Raw genomic sequence first — 18,191 nt, 5'->3', positions numbered from 1 at the left:
GGCCAGCAGCGCCCTCGGGCCACCCCTGGTTCTCCTATTGCAGTGGCGGTGGGAGGGAGCAGGAGGGCGGTGCTCGGCCCAGCTCCTCGGGCAGGCTCTCCTCCAATGGCCAGGAAGAGAGGCTTGAAGAGCACCTCCCTCCTGACTCTGCAGCAGTCTGCCTGGGCCCTCTGCTGGCGAGCCCAGCTCCCCCCACCCCACCCCCCCTGCCATCTTCCGTTGCAAAGCATTTCTGGGAGCTGCATGTGGGTGACGCAGCAGCATTGTTCGCAGGCAGAGGAAGCCGCGGCTGAGCTGAAGGTCTCTGGAAGGAGCTCTGAGCGCTGCACACTGCTCCCTCTGGGGAGCCTGGACTGTCCTGCCTTATGAACTCTGGGAGATTTCAGAATTTTCAATTAAATCGGATTTTCCAAGAGGCAGAAAACCTAACTCCTTCAGCACAACTTCCAATACAGGAAACAAAACAAAGACGCTGGGGAAACTTCAACCAAAAGCCTCAGCACTCCAGAGGGACGAGAAACACAAGGTCAGGCGGGCGGGCGGGCGGGCGGGCGGCAAACCCTTCCTGGTTCAGGGTGTGTTTAACTGTGGGGACTTCGGCGAAAAGGCTGAAGGACTGTCTGCTGGGCGAGTCCAAGACAATGCTTAGGTTACTTCGTGTTGGTGGAGCCGTCATTGCACTTGTTCCCTCGCCTTGTGGGATGTGCTTCTGAATTGGGTCGCTTGGCTTTTGGGAATCCATTCCCCTTCTCTGCCCAGACGTCGCTGTTCTCTTCCCCTTCCTGTGCTGTGTGGGGTGTAGGCTTGTGTTTGAATGTTCTCCTTAAAACCAGGATTCTAGATAGGCGTTAGCCTTTCTGCATTCCGCCCCCGCTCCCTGTCCCAAACCCCCTCTGGTGAAGGTTGGTGGCTTCTTTATATGGTTTCATGAAGGGCCTCAGCTGGAGTCTGTCTTTTTCCATGAAAACAGGGTGTGCTTGGTTGTATGGCCCCAGCAAAATAAGGCTTGGAAGGCAATCTGCATTTCCCTCCACACCCACACAGACCCCAGTAACTGAGTCTGTATGTGTTAACAGCCCCCCTCCTCCCACTTCCTCCCCACCCCACACAGTTTCTCCACCTACCCTGTCCCCCACAAAAATCTTGCTGGTAGCACTAGACTGTTTTTGGTGAACAGTTAGGCTTCTTTTCTACTCTTAAACAGTCAAACAGTCGCGGATCTCTCTGTGCCGTCTGTTTTGCTGAAAGTGGAAAGTCCCTATTTGTGGACAGCTCTGAGCTCTCGGGGAGAGGAAATGGGCAGAGTCCTACTCCTCAGCAGTGCGAAGTGGGGGAGGGGAGCTGTGCATTCTCTAGCACACATTTTGAATGGACCTGAAATTTTCACCCCAGGGAGATTACAGCCCATACCAGAGTCTTGTCCCATGAGGCACCGCACCCTGCCTCTTTACCCCCACGCAGTGTGGTACTAACAGGAGGCTCCAGAATAGGGTGCCATAGCAACTCAGAGTAAATAAAACGGCTGGAAATGAAATCAGTTTGGGGGAGGGGGAAAGGCATCTGGAGGCTTGGCAAAGGGAGATCTTCATAGGGAAGCTTCATGGGTATGAGTTAAAGGGTCTTCCTGAGTCCCAACTCTGGGATTTGGAACATGATCCTTAGGTTCAGAAAGAAAATGCTTGGTAAGGAAACGCCTCGTGCTTCAGAAAGTTTTGGTCTCTAGGCAGAGAGCCCACAAGGTTATGAGAGTGATTATTAAAGGTGGCCCAAGCATACTGACCTGTCCAGGATCAAAGTTTAGTTTTCTCTAAACAGTTAATATCCTATATTCACCTAAGGAAATCATGTCACTTGTCTTCTGGATTTGTGTTCTTTTGCTGGTGTCAGAGGAATTTCATCCTGCTAGGTTTGGAATTCAAAAATTTCTGTCTATAAAACTTTAAAGGTTTCAAAATAACACTCAACCAGTGTGATTCACTTAAGTGGCAGTTTCTTACTGTGGTATTATTCCTTAAGTCATTCGAACTAGATTGGTTAAAGCCATGAGAGAACTATTGTCCCTAAGATTCTTCCTGCCCTATTTATAGGAATAAAGGCAAATAATTGACCGTGTGTGTGTGTGTGTGTGTGTGTGTGTGTGTGTGTGTGTGTAAGAGAGAGAGATTTAAGATTGAGATTTCTGTAATCAGCCTTAGAAAAACAGAGCCCTGGGTTGAGCTAGATATTAAGACTCTGCTCTTCATATTATTAATTCAGTATTAGCCTTTGTTGTTGTTGCCATTTTGCTGACATCTGCAAATTGAAGTCAGTATTTACTCTCTGGCAGTATTCATTAACTGGTATGGAAAAGTAAAAGGGTGAAGTAAAGTTTTACTGTCACATGTAGAACTATGTGACAAGAAACACTTGTCACCAGGGTAGCTAGCTAGCTGCTTCAGTGAAAGTGTCAACAGTATAGTGCAGTACACAAGAACCAGGTTGGGAACAAAGATAAAAGTTTTGACAGTATTGTACTAGTTTAAGTTTTCTCTTTCATTTTGATTTACTTGTTCTGCAGCTAGTCTATGTGAAGTGAAAATAGAAACAGCTGATTCCCTGGCCTTCCCTTGGTGCTGGTGGGGAATGAGGCTAAGGAGTGATCTACTCTTTGTTCACTGTGCCCTCTTTTCTTCTATCCTACCCTTAGGTTTTGCTGGAGGAGCTTGCCAACAGTGATCCCAAGTTAGCCCTCACTGGAGTCCCTATAGTACAGTGGCCAAAAAGGGATAAGGTAAGAAACTATTCTTGACCTTCAGGTTCTAAAGTATTTGCTGTCTGACCATTATTATTCTGGAAGAAAAAAGGACAACTAGAAGCATTTGGCATGTTAATATAAAGGGAAAATCATTCCTCAGTTTGTTCTGACTCTTAGGTCAGGGTAATTGGCTGTCTTTGGAGATGATGCTCTTAACAAAACTATCAAACTAGGAGACCTGTCTCCAAGTTCGGATGCCAAGGTATACATTTGTTCACCAGAATGGATCAGTTCCTATCCTCTGGCCCAGTGACACAATTATTTTCACAGAATGATTTAAAACTGGTTAAAATAATTACATATATATTTAGCCGTAACCGGTTTGGCTCAGTGGATAGAGTGTCGGCCTGCGGACTGAAAGGTCCCAGGTTCGATTCCGGTCAAGGGCATGTACCTTGGTTGCGGGCACATCTCCAGTAGGGGGTGTGCAGGAGGCAGCTGATCGATGTTTCTCTCTCATCAATGTTTCTAACTCTCTATCTCTCTCCCTTCCTCTCTGTAAAAAAAATCAATAAAATATATTTTAAAAAAATAATAATAGTAATTACATATATATTTAAAAGGCCAGGGTGTTTCTATGTTGAATTGAGACCACATTCTCAAGTTTCCTCTTAATTTGGACTTTTCACTATCAAATTGAAAAGAGAAGATAGGAATTACCCATTAGCTAATAAATTGTCAGTTGTGAATTTTGATGAATCTTCAGTTAGGCCCTGAATAATTTTTCCCCACATCGTCCTTTGTCAAAGTTATTACATAAAAAAAAGTGATTAAAAAAAGAAGAAGAAGTGATCGCATTCTGATCCTGATCATGAGTTTGACCCTTCTTTGGTGTTCCCAAAGCTGAAATGGCAGGGCCATCACGTTTTAGGAGTGTTTAGGTAGAATATAAAGATATGTAGCTAAAAGATGTCTTTAAAGAACTGTCTCTCCTACCTGGGTGCAGGAGTCCCATTTGGCCTCTACTTGGCCACATCGGGTTGCCCCAAAATAATTTAGTCATTTCTGATTTATTGGAGTGTCTGCTATGTACAGGTGTGATACTTGGATTCAGAGTAATACAGAAATGAACAAGACCTGCCTCACCCTCAAGTAGTTTACTGTCTTCTTTAGGAGTATATTCTGAGTAGTAATATTCAGGATAAGGAAATGTTGGAGGGTCCCTGAAGTGACTGGTACCTAGAAAGCTCAACAGCGTGAGAGAGATGTCTCTGAAGGAATAGGCAACCTTTTTTAAAAAATATGTATTTTTTTATTGATTTTAAGAGAGGAGGAAAGAGGGAGAGAGAGATAGAAACCTCAATGATGAGAGAGAATCATTGATTGGCTGCCTCCTGCACGCCCCCCAGTGGGGATTGAGCCCACAACCCAGGCATGTGCCCTTGACCAGAATTGAACCTGAGACCCTTCAGTCCGCAAGCCGACTCTCTGTCCACTGAGCCAAACCAGCTAGGGTGGAATTGACATCCTTTTTTGGTAAAGGTAATATGTAGATAATAAAGATTAATATTTTAGGTTTTGCAGGCTATACAGTCTCTGTCGCAACTTCTCAGTTCTGCCAGTGCACATAAAAGCAGCCATAGACAATACATAAGCAACTGCGCGTCGTTGTGTTCTAGTAAAACTTATTTACAAAAAAAAAGAAACAGGCAGCAGGCAGATTTCTCCCTGGGCCATAGTTTGCCAAGCCATGTAATCTTCTACCTTCTTTAGTCCTTAAAGCTACCTGATATATTTGACCTCACTGCTTTCTCTTCCCAGCTTAAATTCCCCACCCGGCCAAAGGTGCGGGTTCCTACCATCCCCATCACAAAGCCTCACACTATGAAACCAGCTCCACGGTTAACACCTGTGAGGCCAGCTGCTGCCTCCCCCATAGTGTCTGGAGCCAGGCGGAGACGAGTACGATGTCGAAAGTGCAAAGCCTGTGTGCAAGGAGAGTGTGGTGTTTGCCACTACTGCAGGGACATGAAGAAGTTTGGAGGACCTGGTCGTATGAAGCAGTCCTGTGTCCTCCGGCAGTGCTTGGCAGTGAGTGACCCACTGGGTAAAGAATTTGGGGGAGGGGTGGTGGTGCCAAAGGGACTGAAATATGCATAATATAGAGTTATTGAGAGTTGGAAAGAAAAAGTTACTCTCTCTTTTAGCTTTCTTCACTCTGTCCCTTTTCTCCTTGGGTTGTGAAGGAACATCCAGTACTAAAACTTAGCTAGTATAATCTTTGAGCCATATCCAGTTTTCAAATGAGAGACCAGCATTTGAAGAGCAAATCACTGCTATCTGTCCCCTCCCTCTTTAAGTGGATTGGAAAGAAAGGACCCCAAGACCAGGGACAGGCTCACTGAAAATAAACTGATCTCTGTTGGTCTCTAGCTGCTTGATTCCTCCCCTATCTGCTTCCTCAGCCACTTCTCTACCTGGTCTCCATGTTCCCTACGTGTTTACTATAAAGTCACAGGAACCAAATTGCCCTTCTCAGTTAAAGGGAAGCTGAAATGATAAGGATCTAAGCCTGCTCTTTCCTTGGTTTCTATCTTTGTCCTCTTGTAGCCCAGGCTGCCTCACTCAGTCACATGCTCCCTCTGTGGGGAAGTGGATCAAAATGAGGAGACACAGGACTTTGAGAAGAAACTCATGGAATGCTGTATCTGCAATGAGATTGTTCATCCTGGCTGCCTCCAGGTGAGTAGAGGCCTAAGGGGCTACTGAAGTCTCAGCTGATAGAGTATCTAAAGAAACAGTGGAACAGAGGAAACTGGAATATATGTCACAAGAAACTGCCAGCATCCGTATTATGGGCCATCAGCTGTGGGTCATGTAGTGATGTAACATCTACCCCTGATCCAAATATCTCTACTGTGTGTCAGACACTGTGCTAGGCCTTGAGGACCAGTACACAAAAAAGTCCAGATTTCTGCCCTCATGGAGCTTACATTCTGGCCTCTGGAGACTGTGTTTGGAGTCTCCAGGCCATCATGGAACTGCCAGGTCTGATTTGGAATGTTTCATGGCTGTAAGCATCTTCGTTGCATACTTGATTCTATCGCTGGATATTAGTTCCTAAAAGTCAGTGAGAGTTGTAACATTAGCTAATAACATTTAATGAGTGCTCAGTCTGTATCAGGCTTAGTGCACACCTGAGGAGCTTTAAAAAGTAATAAGGAAGTTCAGATCCCAGAGATTGAGTCAACTCTTCTAGCCTGGACCTGGACTGAGGCATTCAATATCTCGTACATCATTCTGATGTGCAGCTGAGATGGAGAGCTGCTGGTTTCCATGCATTCCCTTGTTTAATCTCTAAGAACTGTGTGAAGTTGGGTCTGCCTCATTTCTTTATATTTCTTTAAATCTAAAAAGCATTGGTGCTGGTACTTTTTGGTCTTCCCAGAGGTGTTAATTATATCATGACTGCACCTGGATGACAGTGATTATAAAACACTGTTAATTATGAGAAGCAGCCCAATTTCAGAAAGATTCAAGAAAAATAGCATCTTAGAATCAATAAAATAGGATATTATCTCCACAATAATGATAATGGTAATTATGGAGCATTTATTACATGCCAGGCATTTATCTAAACACTTCATGTAATACTTAATTCATTTAATCTTCATCACAACCCTATAAGATGAGTATTGTTATTTATCCCGACTTTACATTGAGCCACAGAGACTAGGCCCCTGGTCTCTGAACCCAAGCAGTCTTAACTATGCCCCACTGTTAAGATTGGGTCTGGCACCATTCCTGTGTGTTCAGTTCCTTTTTCAAAGTGGCATGAGACCTTCTGGAGTATATGTGTCAAGAGAAGAGACCCCAGACTCTTAGGAATTTCCTCATGGAGCCTAACTCTGATCAAGTAACCAAGAGTGAGGATAGCATTTCCCTGTGGCTAATATGAGACTAAATGGCTCTCGTTCTTTCTCTTATGAGCCAATGTATTTAGAAATGGGTAACTCTTAAAGGTCCTTCCTAACCATGTGATGGTTAGTGTTTAATAAAGGAGGCTTAAGAGACAGGCTTTTTTATTTTTTATTTTTTTGCTTTTTTTTATTTTTTTTGCTTTTTTTTTATTTTTTTGCTTCTTTTTTTTTTTTTTTTTTTTATAATGAGACAGATTTTTAACATCCCTGTCTACCTATAGATGGATGGAGAGGGGTTGCTTAACGAGGAATTGCCAAATTGCTGGGAGTGTCCCAAGTGCTACCAGGAGGACAGCTCAGAGAAAGCCCAGGTAAGGGAACTTTATCCAGATTTGCATTGTGAGAAGAAAGGAAGCATTAAGCTTAGGAGGTGTTTGCCTTTGCAACTTTATTCACATGGTTTTTCTGATCCAGGGATATTTATTTTTATTTTTTTGATATTTTTCCCTTTGGTTAATTATTTTTTCTTTTGTTTGAGTTTTTATTTTTATTTTTAAATATATTTTTATTGATTTCAGAGAGGAAGGGAGAGGGAGAGCGAGACAGAAACATCAATGAGAGAGACTCACTGATTGGCTGCCTCCTGCACGCCCCACATTGGGGATTGAGTCCGCAACAGTCAAACCATGACCTCCTGGTTCATAGGTCAATGCTCAACCACTGAGCCACGCTGGCTGGGCCTTTTGTTTGAGTTTTTAATGTTTGGTTTTGTGTTATTGAATATTGTTCCACTTGGGGTCTGCAAATGGCTGAGGTTCTTATACAATCTGGGGTCCTAGAAAAAGAGGAACCACAGCTGGGCTGTTTGAGCAGGGTTGCTGTGGAGTGAAACTTTAGCAGAGATCTGAGGCAGCTGGGAAATACAGTGGTGTGCTGGAGTTTCCAGTTAAGCAGGTTCACATTTTTGTCATCTTCACCTTTGTGTCACAGAAAGCCTGCCCATCGGCCCAAATGTGTCCTACAGAGGCAGCCCCTCCCCAGAGGAGACCAGCCCCATGACCTTGGCCCTGAGCAGCTGTGGTTGCTGGCCCAGTGGTCGCCAGTAATGTCAAAGGGCCAAAAGGACTCTAGTTACTGGGGCCGGCAAGACAAGACCTGCTAAGGGCACATGCAGAAGAGTAGCTGGCCGAGTGTCCGTGATCCGGGCCCCAGTCTCTGGGTGCACTGTGTAGGAGTGGAGACAAGTGTCCTTGTCTTTCTATTTCTTTCCCCCTAGGCAGTGAGTTAGTTGAGTTTTCAGTCTAAATATCTTTGAGGACAAAGATTTTTAGAGTTGCCTAGTGCTAGAATTCTCCGTATTTCAAGTTCTTATACTAGGAATAGGTTTGTTTTTGTTTTTTAGGGGGTTTTTTTGTTTGTTTTTGTTTTTAATACATATTTTTATTGATTTCAGGGAGGAAGGGAGAGTGAGTGATAGAAACATCAATGATGAGAGAGAACCACTACTAGGCTGCCTCCTGTAGGCCCCACACTGGGGATTAAGGCCACTCCGGGCATGTGCCCTGACCGGGAATTGAATAATGACCTCCTGGTTCATAGGTCAACACTCAACCACTGAGTCACTCCGGCCGGGCTTGTTTGTTTTTTAATTTAATTTATTGATGAGGGAGAGAGAAAAACATTGATTTGTTGATCAACTTATTTATGCATTCACTGATTGATTCTTGCATGTGCCCTGACTGGGGATCGAATCCGCAACCTTGGCCCATCAGTACAATGCTTTAACAACTGAGCTACCAGGACAGGACTAAAAACAAGTTTTTATCCTAGCAGATTTTACATTTGTCTTTACTGGTTGTGGTGGGTGTTTACTTCCCTGCTGTAGCAGATGGGTTGCCAGGTGCTGTATTTTAGTTTCACCTTCTGATGTATGGTAAAAGCCAACACCCAAAAGGTGGTTATTCTCTTCCAACCATAGTGCACTAAAAACGTGAGGATAAAAAGGAGGAGGATTATTGCTTCTCCTTCACGAAAATCAACCTAGTGAAACATGTTAATTAGGCTTTATCGCAACATAGCCAAGGTGGCCTCCAGAAAGGGACAAGAGGCTGGAGAGCACAGGTGGCATGGGATGAGGTTGTGTTCCTTTATGGAAGGTTGTCTTCACCCAACCTGAATTCCTCATTTCCATCCAGAGCAGATTCCTCTGGGAACAGTGTGGTTTCTCACAGAGGTTCTCATTCTCTGCTTTGTCTCGTATCTGCCCTTGGTCTCTAGGGATAGGGTGGGGTGCTGAGTGGAAGCAGCAGACTGGTAGAGGCGAGCTCAGACACCGGTGGAGCTAAAGGTCTGTTGTGTTGACTGCTCTCAGGTTTTGCATCCTAGTCCAAATGGTGAATGGAGGCCTCTTTTCTTTCACCACTAGCATCTCTTTCTTCCACCAGAAGCATCTCTTGATACTTTTCTCCATAGAAAAGCAGTGATCTGTCTTCTCTCTAGTCCCCTGACAACAACAGGGAGGCACTGATGTGGCTTTTTTGGGCCTGTTTTATAGAAGCGGAAGATGGAAGAGAGTGATGAAGAAGCTGTGCAAGCCAAAGTCCTGCGGCCCCTGCGGAGCTGTGACGAGCCCCTCACACCCCCGCCTCACTCGCCCACTTCCATGCTACAGCTCATCCATGACCCGGTTTCCCCCCGGGGTATGGTGACTCGGTCATCCCCTGGGGCTGGCCCCAGCGACCACCACAGTGCCAGCCGCGATGAGCGCTTCAAACGGCGGCAGTTGCTGCGGCTACAGGCCACAGAGCGCACCATGGTACGGGAAAAGGAGAACAATCCCAGCGGCAAAAAGGAGCTGTCTGAAGTTGAGAAAGCCAAGATCCGGGGATCGTACCTCACTGTCACGCTGCAGAGGCCCACCAAAGAGCTCCACGGGACATCCATTGTGCCCAAGCTGCAGGCCATCACGGCCTCCTCTGCCAACCTCCGCCATTCCCCCCGCGTGCTAGTGCAGCACTGCCCAGCCCGAACCCCCCAGCGTGGGGATGAGGAGGGGCTGGGGGGAGAGGAAGAGGAGGAGGAGGAGGAGGAGGAGGAAGATGACAGTGCAGAGGAGGGGGGTGCAGCCAGGCTGAATGGCCGGGGCAGTTGGGCTCAGGATGGAGACGAAAGCTGGATGCAGCGGGAGGTCTGGATGTCTGTCTTCCGCTACCTCAGCCGCAGAGAACTTTGTGAATGTATGCGAGTGTGCAAGACGTGGTATAAATGGTGAGCAGGGATACAGGGATCAGGACTAGGGGTATGGGATTAGGTGGCAGATTTTTCAAATGAGACAAGCATGTGATTTGGCATCTGGAGGCTTGTTGGGACCTAAAAGATTAAATCAATCTTGTCTGTTCCCCAGACTGGGGTCTTGTTCAAGATGTGGGCACTTGTGTCCATGAAGGAAATTTGGCCCTTTGCCTCCTCTCCCTTATCCATACTTTTCCATCTCTCTTTACTTGGTGTAGGAAACTGGTTTGGGGGATAGATCTGTAGTTTGTGCAAAAACTTCAGTTGTAAGTTTCCCCGCAAGTCAGTGAAACTAGTCACTTATTTGTTGAGAGCCTCTGATGTGCCAGTCACTCTCCTGTTCCTGGAGACAGATGACACCCAATAATTGTCTGCTCAGTTACTTCTCTAATGGGAGAGGTGGGCATGGTTTTCAAAAAATTTGAAGGTGCTCACAGTTTTCTAGTTTTAATTCTTATTCCCAAAATCTGGACCAGAATTGCTTTTTCCAGCAAGCAGGGTCCAGTTTTAAAGTTTCCTGAGACTTAGTTGTCCTTAATGAGGCTAACAGTTTCTTCTCAAGTTAAACATTAAGAAACTTGGGGGGGGGGGGGCAGGTCCCTAGCGATGATGATCAAAGATTTTCATAGAACACTGATTTTCCTCAAGCTTCTGAACCCTAGGACATACTCTTCATAGCTGGGTAGTTCTCAAAGATGATGCCCAAACCAGTGGCATCACCTGGGACCTCGTTAGAATGCAAGTTCTCAGGGCCCATCTCAGACCGCCTAACAGAACCTCCGGGGATAGGGCCGGTCAGTCTGTTCTTAAGTCCTCCAGGAGTTCTGGTACACATTCAAGTCTGAGGTCCACCGCTTTAGGTAAGCTGCTTGTTTCTGCCAGAAAAGTTCCATATGCCATTGGTGAAGTTTTTTTCAGTCTTGAAATAAAGACCCCATTCTTCACAAACACAAGCTTATTTCCCAAATCTGAATATGTGAGCTACACAAATTCCAATATTTCTCTTTGTAGGGCTAGTGGGCCTGCCTGGCTCTGTCCCTTGTTTTTAGGCCAAATCACATAAGATTCCCATTATGTGCTGTCTCCCCTTCTGCTGTCAGCTAGACTCTGAGCTGGGCTGAGGGAACAGGCACTGTAAAATATTAAATAGAAGCCTGCATGTGGCAGCAGTATTTGTGGCCTGTGGACTAGCAGATTGCAATGGAAAGGCTGTCCTCTCAGTTCTGGTCTGGACTGGCTAGAATATGTAGAGAGAGCACTGAGGCAGAAACCCAGGGTGGGAAAGAACTCTCCAGGCCTAGTCATAAAGAGCCTCTTTTGGCTTGATACAATAGTGGACTCTTTCTAGAGCTTAAGGTAGGATGAACTGTGGATATACCTGCATCTCCAGGCAGCTGGGAGTGACTGACAAGGGAAAGAATATAGTCAGTCCTAGCTTCAGGCAGTAAGAAGTCAAGAAATTTTTTAATATTCCATCAGCGGTTCTCAACCTGTGGGTCGCGACCCCTTTGGCGGTCGAACAACCCTTTCACAGGGGTCGCCTAAGGCCATACGATTCATAACAGTAGCAACATGACAGTTATGAATTAGCAACGAAAATAATTTTATGGTTGGGTCACAACATGAGAAACTGTATTTAAAGGGCCAGAAGGTTGAGAACCACTGCCTTATATGTACTTTGGTAGAAGCCGTACCATTTTAGTGCAAATGAGGGCTTATTGTGTACTGTGTTCTCAGCCCATCCAGAGTAAATCAAGGTGAACTGGTCAGGTTATCCATCATTTAATCTCTGTATGGTTGCCATAGAGGACAAGCCCTATTTTCACAGGGAAAATACAACAGGCATGATCTTGTAAGCTTGTAGAACCCAGGGAGAGAGACCCTCCAGATGCCCTGCTTTTCCCAGAAGCCTCCAGCAGCCTGTGATGGAAGTTACTCTAACAAGGGATATTGAGTTATTAACAGCTTTTTCTCTTTCCTTCTGTCACAGGTGCTGCGACAAGAGACTTTGGACAAAAATTGACTTGAGTAGGTGTAAGGCTATTGTACCCCAAGCTCTCAGTGGTATCATCAAGAGGCAGCCAGTTAGCCTTGACCTCAGTTGGACCAACATCTCTAAAAAACAACTGACATGGCTCGTCAATAGGCTGCCAGGTGAGCAGCCCTGCCACTGTTCTTCCAGGGCCCCAGTAGTGGGCAGGGAAAGCTGCTTTGTTGGCAGCAGTGTTTTAGGGCAGCAGTCCCATACCATAGTTGCCTTTCTGCTTAGCAAGAGATTTACTCAGGGTCACCTTAACTGCTAGTCCCCAGGCACCACTCTGAACTGGCAGACCAATCACTGCACTGGACAGCGAGAAGAATGGGATCAGATACTGCTGCCAGTGCTAAGGCTCTCCTCAGCATGGCTACTGAAGAGGGAACTTGAATTTCAAGATGTTGCTTTGATCAGCTCCTTGTAAAGACCTATTCCTTTCAGCATTTTGGGGTTTTAGAAAGACAGAAAGTCACGTTTGCATTGCTCTGGTAGGAACTAAGGAATTGGTTTTCCCACCAAAGCTAATAAAGGAGAGTGCTCATAGGAATCTTTGAGCTGGATTACTAGGATAAAATAAGGACATAGTCTTTCTCTCTCCCATTAGACTGGGAATCCATTTACCTTAGTCAGATCAGCTGCTAGTAAAGGCTTCGGATGTGCTGATAGAGTATATATTATTGCGTATGTATTTTCTTCCGTTGCAGGACTGAAAGACCTTCTCCTAGCCGGCTGTTCCTGGTCTGCAGTCTCTGCCCTCAGCACCTCCAGCTGCCCCCTTCTCAGGACCCTTGATCTTCGGTGGGCAGTAGGAATCAAGGACCCTCAAATTCGGGACTTGCTGACTCCACCTGCTGATAAACCAGGTATGCTCTGTGCCTGACTTCTCTGGGCTCGTCTTTCAACATACTTTGTATGTAGCTTTATCTTTCAGTATACTTCATCTTCAAAAGCAAAGGCAGTCTCAGAAATGACACTGTGCAGATTGAGAACAGCATGATAGAGTGTATACAAGTACAGGTTAATGATTTAGAACCAGACAACTACCTGCAAACAAAGGAGTAAGCCATTTTGTTGGTCAGTGGCATTTGGGATCCAGAAAGTATAAAGCCTAAGGAAGTCTGGGAAGGCTTCCGGGTTGAGGTGGATCATTAAGAACTATTTGTATGAGATGATCTAGGAAAGTATAGGAGTGTGGGAAAGGTAGGGGTATTCTGCACATACTCTCTTGATGTGTAAGGCATATTCCAGCAGCTGGGAAGAAAGAAAACGTGTCTGGTTTCCTAGAAAATGGCCCCCACACACTGCTTTCTGAAGGCAGGGCTGGGTGTGGGCAGTTCTGCTTATTCCCTGCAAGGGGACCTGGCCTGTGAAGTTGCCTGCAGGTTTGGAGCTAGAATAGAGTTAAGAATTTTAGTCTAGGCCTGTGGTCGGCAAACTGCGGCTCGCGAGCCACATGCGGCTCTTTGGCCCCTTGAGTGTGGCTCTTCCTAAGCCTTAGGAGTACCCTAATTAAGTTAATAACAATGTACCTACCTATATAGTTTAAGTTTAAAAAATTTGGCTCTCAAAAGAAATTTCAATCATTGTACTGTTGATATTTGGCTCTGTTGACTAATGAGATTGCCGACCACTGATCTAGGCTCTTTTCTTGCTTGCGTAGGTCAGGACAATCGCAGCAAGCTCCGGAACATGACTGACTTCCGGCTGGCAGGCCTTGACATCACAGATGCCACGCTTCGCCTCATCATTCGCCACATGCCCCTCCTGTCTCGACTCGACCTCAGTCACTGCAGCCACCTGACAGATCAGTCCTCGAATCTACTCACTGCTGTCGGGTCTTCCACTCGTTACTCCCTCACAGAGCTCAATATGGCAGGTATGCTGCTGCAGTGTTTCATGGCAAACTGCCCCATACCTCCTGGAAGTCCCAGCCCTTCCTGGAGCTTGACTGAAAGAACTTGGGTCTGTTGACTAAACTTGTGTTAACTTGTTTCCTCACAACTGGACGGAAATGGATTCCTATCCCTTTAACTGATGGGTGGCCAACACCTAGAGTAATTGTCAGGTGCCTAAGAGCATAGCCACCACCCAGCTGCAGTTTGGTCAACCTTAAAATGCAGGGAGTGAGATAGCAGGGGGCTTTCAGAGGCCACAGTGATGATGGCACTTCTAATCCCTGAGCCAGATAGTTACGGGACAAAGAGGGCTTTGGTTTAGCATTTTGAAGGGAAGAGCTGGGGAATTGAGCTACAGAGGCAAGCTCCTGTGGCCATGTGTACATAGATTTGTCCTTATAGTCCCTTTCCCCACAGGTTGCAATAAGTTGACAGACCAGACCCTGATCTACCTACGGCGCATCGCCAATGTCACCTTGATCGACCTTCGAGGATGCAAGCAGATCACTCGAAAAGCCTGCGAGCACTTCATCTCAGACTTGTCCATCAACAGTCTCTACTGCCTGTCTGACGAGAAGCTGATACAGAAGATCAGCTAAGACACACTTGGCCCAGACTGAACAGGAAACCAATCTTCCCTGACTCCCCAGCCAGGAGAGCTTCTCTCCCTGACCCTGCACAGGCTCTGAGGCCAGCGTCACACTCCCTCTCTGCTCTCCTGTCCTTTGAGCCCTTCCCCTATAGGCGGGGCAGAGAGTGCGGTGGACACCAGGCTTACCTGCCTGCTCTTCTCCCTCCTAAGGAAAAGGGAGTAGCAAATTGATCTAAGGGAAAAGCATAGGCTGTGTGCTGTTGAGGTGCCAGCTCACCTGCACGCTTGCCACCTGCCTGCCAGGAGGCCAAGCTCTCAGTTGGGTCGTCTGTGCAACTATCATCTGCACTAGGCCCTGGGGCCCTCCTCCCCATCCATGGTTCTGAGCAGTGCCTGGTTCTGAGCAAACTCCCAGGGAGGAAAGCAGCCCTGTCTCCATGGCCAGGTTCTCCTTTTGGTGCCCAGTGTCTCTCCTCTGTCACACTCTCCCGGCTTATACAGGAGGGGCCAGCAGCCCCAGGAATGCCAGACCCATACAGATCACACTGGTGCTGTTGAGGTGTCTAAGACCTCATCTGTGTCTGTCTCCCCTCTCCTCCAGTTAGCTTGATCCTGTCCGATGCACCATGTCAGTTCACATAATGAGGCTACCCCACCCTAGACTTTCCTGCCAGTCTCTATGAGGTCCTGAGGTCCTTGTTGCACTTATTGGGGTTGAGGCTCTTCAGAGGAGCTGGAACTGTATCCCAGGGACACCCCCATTTTTTTGCTTTCTAAGCAGATTCTGAGATAGGCACCATCTCCTTGTTCTCACTCCTTTAGCCTCCCACTGCCCTTTTCCATATCTTTATTCCTGCCTGAATAGGGCTTTCCTAGGATGCAGGTCCTCAAAGGGAGCAGCCTGTTTGCCCCTGCTAGGGGGAACAGAGATCTGGGCCAGGTTCCCACCTGCCTTCCAGCAGGCACTAGGCCTCTAGTGTAGTGTATTCCCCAGAGCCCAGACCCGTGTTTAGTCCCAGTGGCTCACTGATCTGGCACCATTGGGAGGAGGGGGAGCGCCTGCTTAGAAGCCAGTCACCTGCCCTCTGCCTGCGGCCCTGGAAGGGGGTGTGCATGTGCCTCTGTGTGTGTGGCTGAGTGTATTACGCGTGTGTGTGGGGAGGGAAGGAGGGGAGCATGGTGTCTCCCACTTTACCTCCCTGTGTCAAGCCCCATCAGCTGCCCCCTTTTTCTTTGCATTGAACGGCCTGTCCAAAGATCCTCTCTCTAGGGCAGCAGAGAGCTTTTTGCACTTTAAAAAAAAAAAAAAGAAAGAAAGGTCGGAATTTCTTTTGGGTCAATATTGAAATGTGTGAGGAGATGCTCAATAGCAGCAGCCTGTGGCAAGAGCGTATAAGTAATAGATGCGGATTTGCACTCTGCTCTCCCTCCAGAAGGACAGTGATAGCACAACCTTGCCCGCCTCCTCGTCCTCCAGCCCCACCCCTTCCTGGCCCCTTTCTGCATCCCAGTCTCAGGCTCTTCTGAAACTCTATGGGGGAGGGCAAGGAGCCCAGGCACCTTGAGGAGAGACGCCAACTGCACCCTTGCCACTTCCAAAGCAATAGAGGCAGAGGGGCCCCCTCTTTGCCGCCTAGCCCAGCTTTGACCCTGGCATTGACTGGCCTAAGAGAAAACTGGGTCCTGGTAGGAGGGGATAGCATGGTGTGTTTCTTCCAATCTGCTGATTCTCTTGGCTGCACCTTAAAAACAGCAGTCTGCTCCCATGACCCTCTACCCCTTCCATTGGTCTCCAGGCCCAGTGACCTGGGGCTAAAACTTTGAGGAAACGCCAGTGACTTATTCCAGAGTGCCTCAGTTAGGGGAACTTCTCTGTAAAGAACCCTGGGTATTGAGCAAAAACCTTATTAATATTGTTAATGATCTATAATTGGAAGCTTCCTGCCTTTTTTGGTTGCTCCTGTGGAAAATACTGAAAAGACTGTTTTGTTCTTTTTATAAAAGGGGAGGTGGAGAGACCCCTTCAGAGCAGGGATTGTGCCGGGAGAGTGCCTCTGACTTCGGGACATTTCATCCACAGAAATTTCCAAGCTGATGGTTTGTTTTGGGTTTTGGTTTGTATTTTTGTTTGTTTTGGGTTTGGAAAAATAAGCATTTTTACCGTGCACGTAATTGGAAAGCAGAAAAAGGAACCCAGGAGTGGCAGCAGATGGACCTATGCCCTTGCTGGGGTTTCCTTTTCTCTGGGACTGTGAGGGGGGAAATGGTTTTCAGAGGTGAGGGATGGTCCGCGTGGAGGAAAGAAGTGTTTCTGTTGGGGACAGAGGGACCCGGGAGTTCCATCGCATCCCTGCGATCTGCTCTTAGACACCTGCCTCGCCAGGAGAGCCTGCCCTCAGACCACAGGGCCACACCCTGCCTCCGTCTTTCCAAGCACCGGGGCGAAAACCACAAAGGAAAGGAAGAAAATTTATATATATATAAATATATATATAATATAAAATCACTTGGTGATTAAAAAAATAACTGCTCCATAAATAAAACTCCTAAAGTCACTATGTTTAAAGGGTTTGGTTGTGTTTTTTGTTTTTTCAGAGAAATATTGTAAATATATATTTTTTGTTGCTGATTTAGTCTGTCTCCAATGTTGTGCTGAAAATTTAAATTAAATGTAAGCATTAAGGGGACAAGTCATGCTATATCTCAGTTGACACATTGGGTTATTTTGGGCCAGGGAAAGAGGGAAGCTAGTTGGACTTTTGTTTTCTAAACGTTCTCTACTATTGGTTTTAGAGAAAGCAAGGACATCTTTCTTCTGATACGCGGGAATGGGAGATATTTGTGTAATAAAAATTTTAAAAAACAAAAAAAGAAATAGCTTCCAATGGGAAAATTTTGATTTGGTTTTTTTTTTTTTTTTTTTTTTTTTTTTTTTAATAATAAAAGGCTTTAAAAACAACAAAAAAAAACAAAACCTTTCCTGCCTTGGGTGTGGGTGTGTGTGTGTGTGTGTGTGTGTGTGTATGCGCGCATGCACGCGTGTGCGTGAGAGAATGAGTCAGAAGGCTTTCATGTTAGAGGCCAAGGGTTGCCTGCTTCACTTCTCTGGGCAGAAGCACCTTCTAAATCACATTTTATTTCATCGAACTTTTTAACGGATGTGAAAATTTCAGTACGAGGATACCTGTTCCCCTACACGCGCATACACCCCACCCACGGCATTGCTTAGAGTGGTTCTGTAGTCATGGAGGAGAGCTACCCCTGTGGTGCTCACCTGAGACAGGAAACCCTGGGATTTCTAATCTTGGCATCTCTGGAGAGCTGTTAGCCAAGGCCAGCCTCCATCCACTGCTGCTGCAGAGCCAGCCCCTCAAGGACAGTGCCTACTGCAGGTCACTGAACAAGGTCTGGGCCAGACAGGCTACAGTCGGCATTTGTCCCACACACCCCCACTGCTTCTCACTTGGCTTGTTGGGAACAAGCTTCCAGCCTTTAGACAAGTGTGCGAGGTGTTGCCAGCAGACTCCCCGCATCCTTGGTGGCAGCATCTCAGGAGAGCTGGGATCCCCCCGGGAGTCCTGAGTAGGCTTTCACCACTGCTCGGAGCTGGGGGAGCTGCCCACCTATTCCCCAAGCTGACAGCTAAGGGCCACCTCCAGTTCTGCACATTTAGTAAAGGATGGGGCCTTGCACGATGGGCTGCTTTCATGTCTGTTTCCTGAGG

General features: G+C 46.7%; 1 protein-coding gene across 5 annotated transcripts in view; it reads left to right on the top strand.

Annotated features, from left to right (window-relative positions):
- Positions 1-17,382, top strand: part of KDM2A (lysine demethylase 2A) — a 94,405-nt gene extending 77,023 nt beyond the window's left edge. For 4 of the 5 annotated variants that reach the window (XM_059709936.1, XM_059709933.1, XM_059709937.1 and 1 more), the window contains 9 exons: positions 2,687-2,770; positions 4,556-4,825; positions 5,345-5,476; positions 6,936-7,025; positions 9,209-9,921; positions 11,936-12,099; positions 12,685-12,843; positions 13,641-13,856; positions 14,293-17,382. In XM_059709936.1, coding sequence (XP_059565919.1) covers positions 2,687-2,770; positions 4,556-4,825; positions 5,345-5,476; positions 6,936-7,025; positions 9,209-9,921; positions 11,936-12,099; positions 12,685-12,843; positions 13,641-13,856; positions 14,293-14,474 — 2,010 coding nt within the window. In that variant the 3' untranslated portion in view covers positions 14,475-17,382. The remainder of the gene's footprint in view (positions 1-2,686; positions 2,771-4,555; positions 4,826-5,344; positions 5,477-6,935; positions 7,026-9,208; positions 9,922-11,935; positions 12,100-12,684; positions 12,844-13,640; positions 13,857-14,292) is intronic. The other variant, XM_059709934.1, reaches the window with a different exon arrangement.
- The last annotated feature ends 809 nt before the right edge of the window (positions 17,383-18,191 follow it).

This window comes from Myotis daubentonii, chromosome 9 (assembly GCF_963259705.1).
Source record: "Myotis daubentonii chromosome 9, mMyoDau2.1, whole genome shotgun sequence".
NCBI lineage: Eukaryota > Metazoa > Chordata > Mammalia > Chiroptera > Vespertilionidae > Myotis > Myotis daubentonii.
Note: the sequence above shows the minus strand (reverse complement) of the source record. Positions and strands in the feature narration are given on the sequence as shown.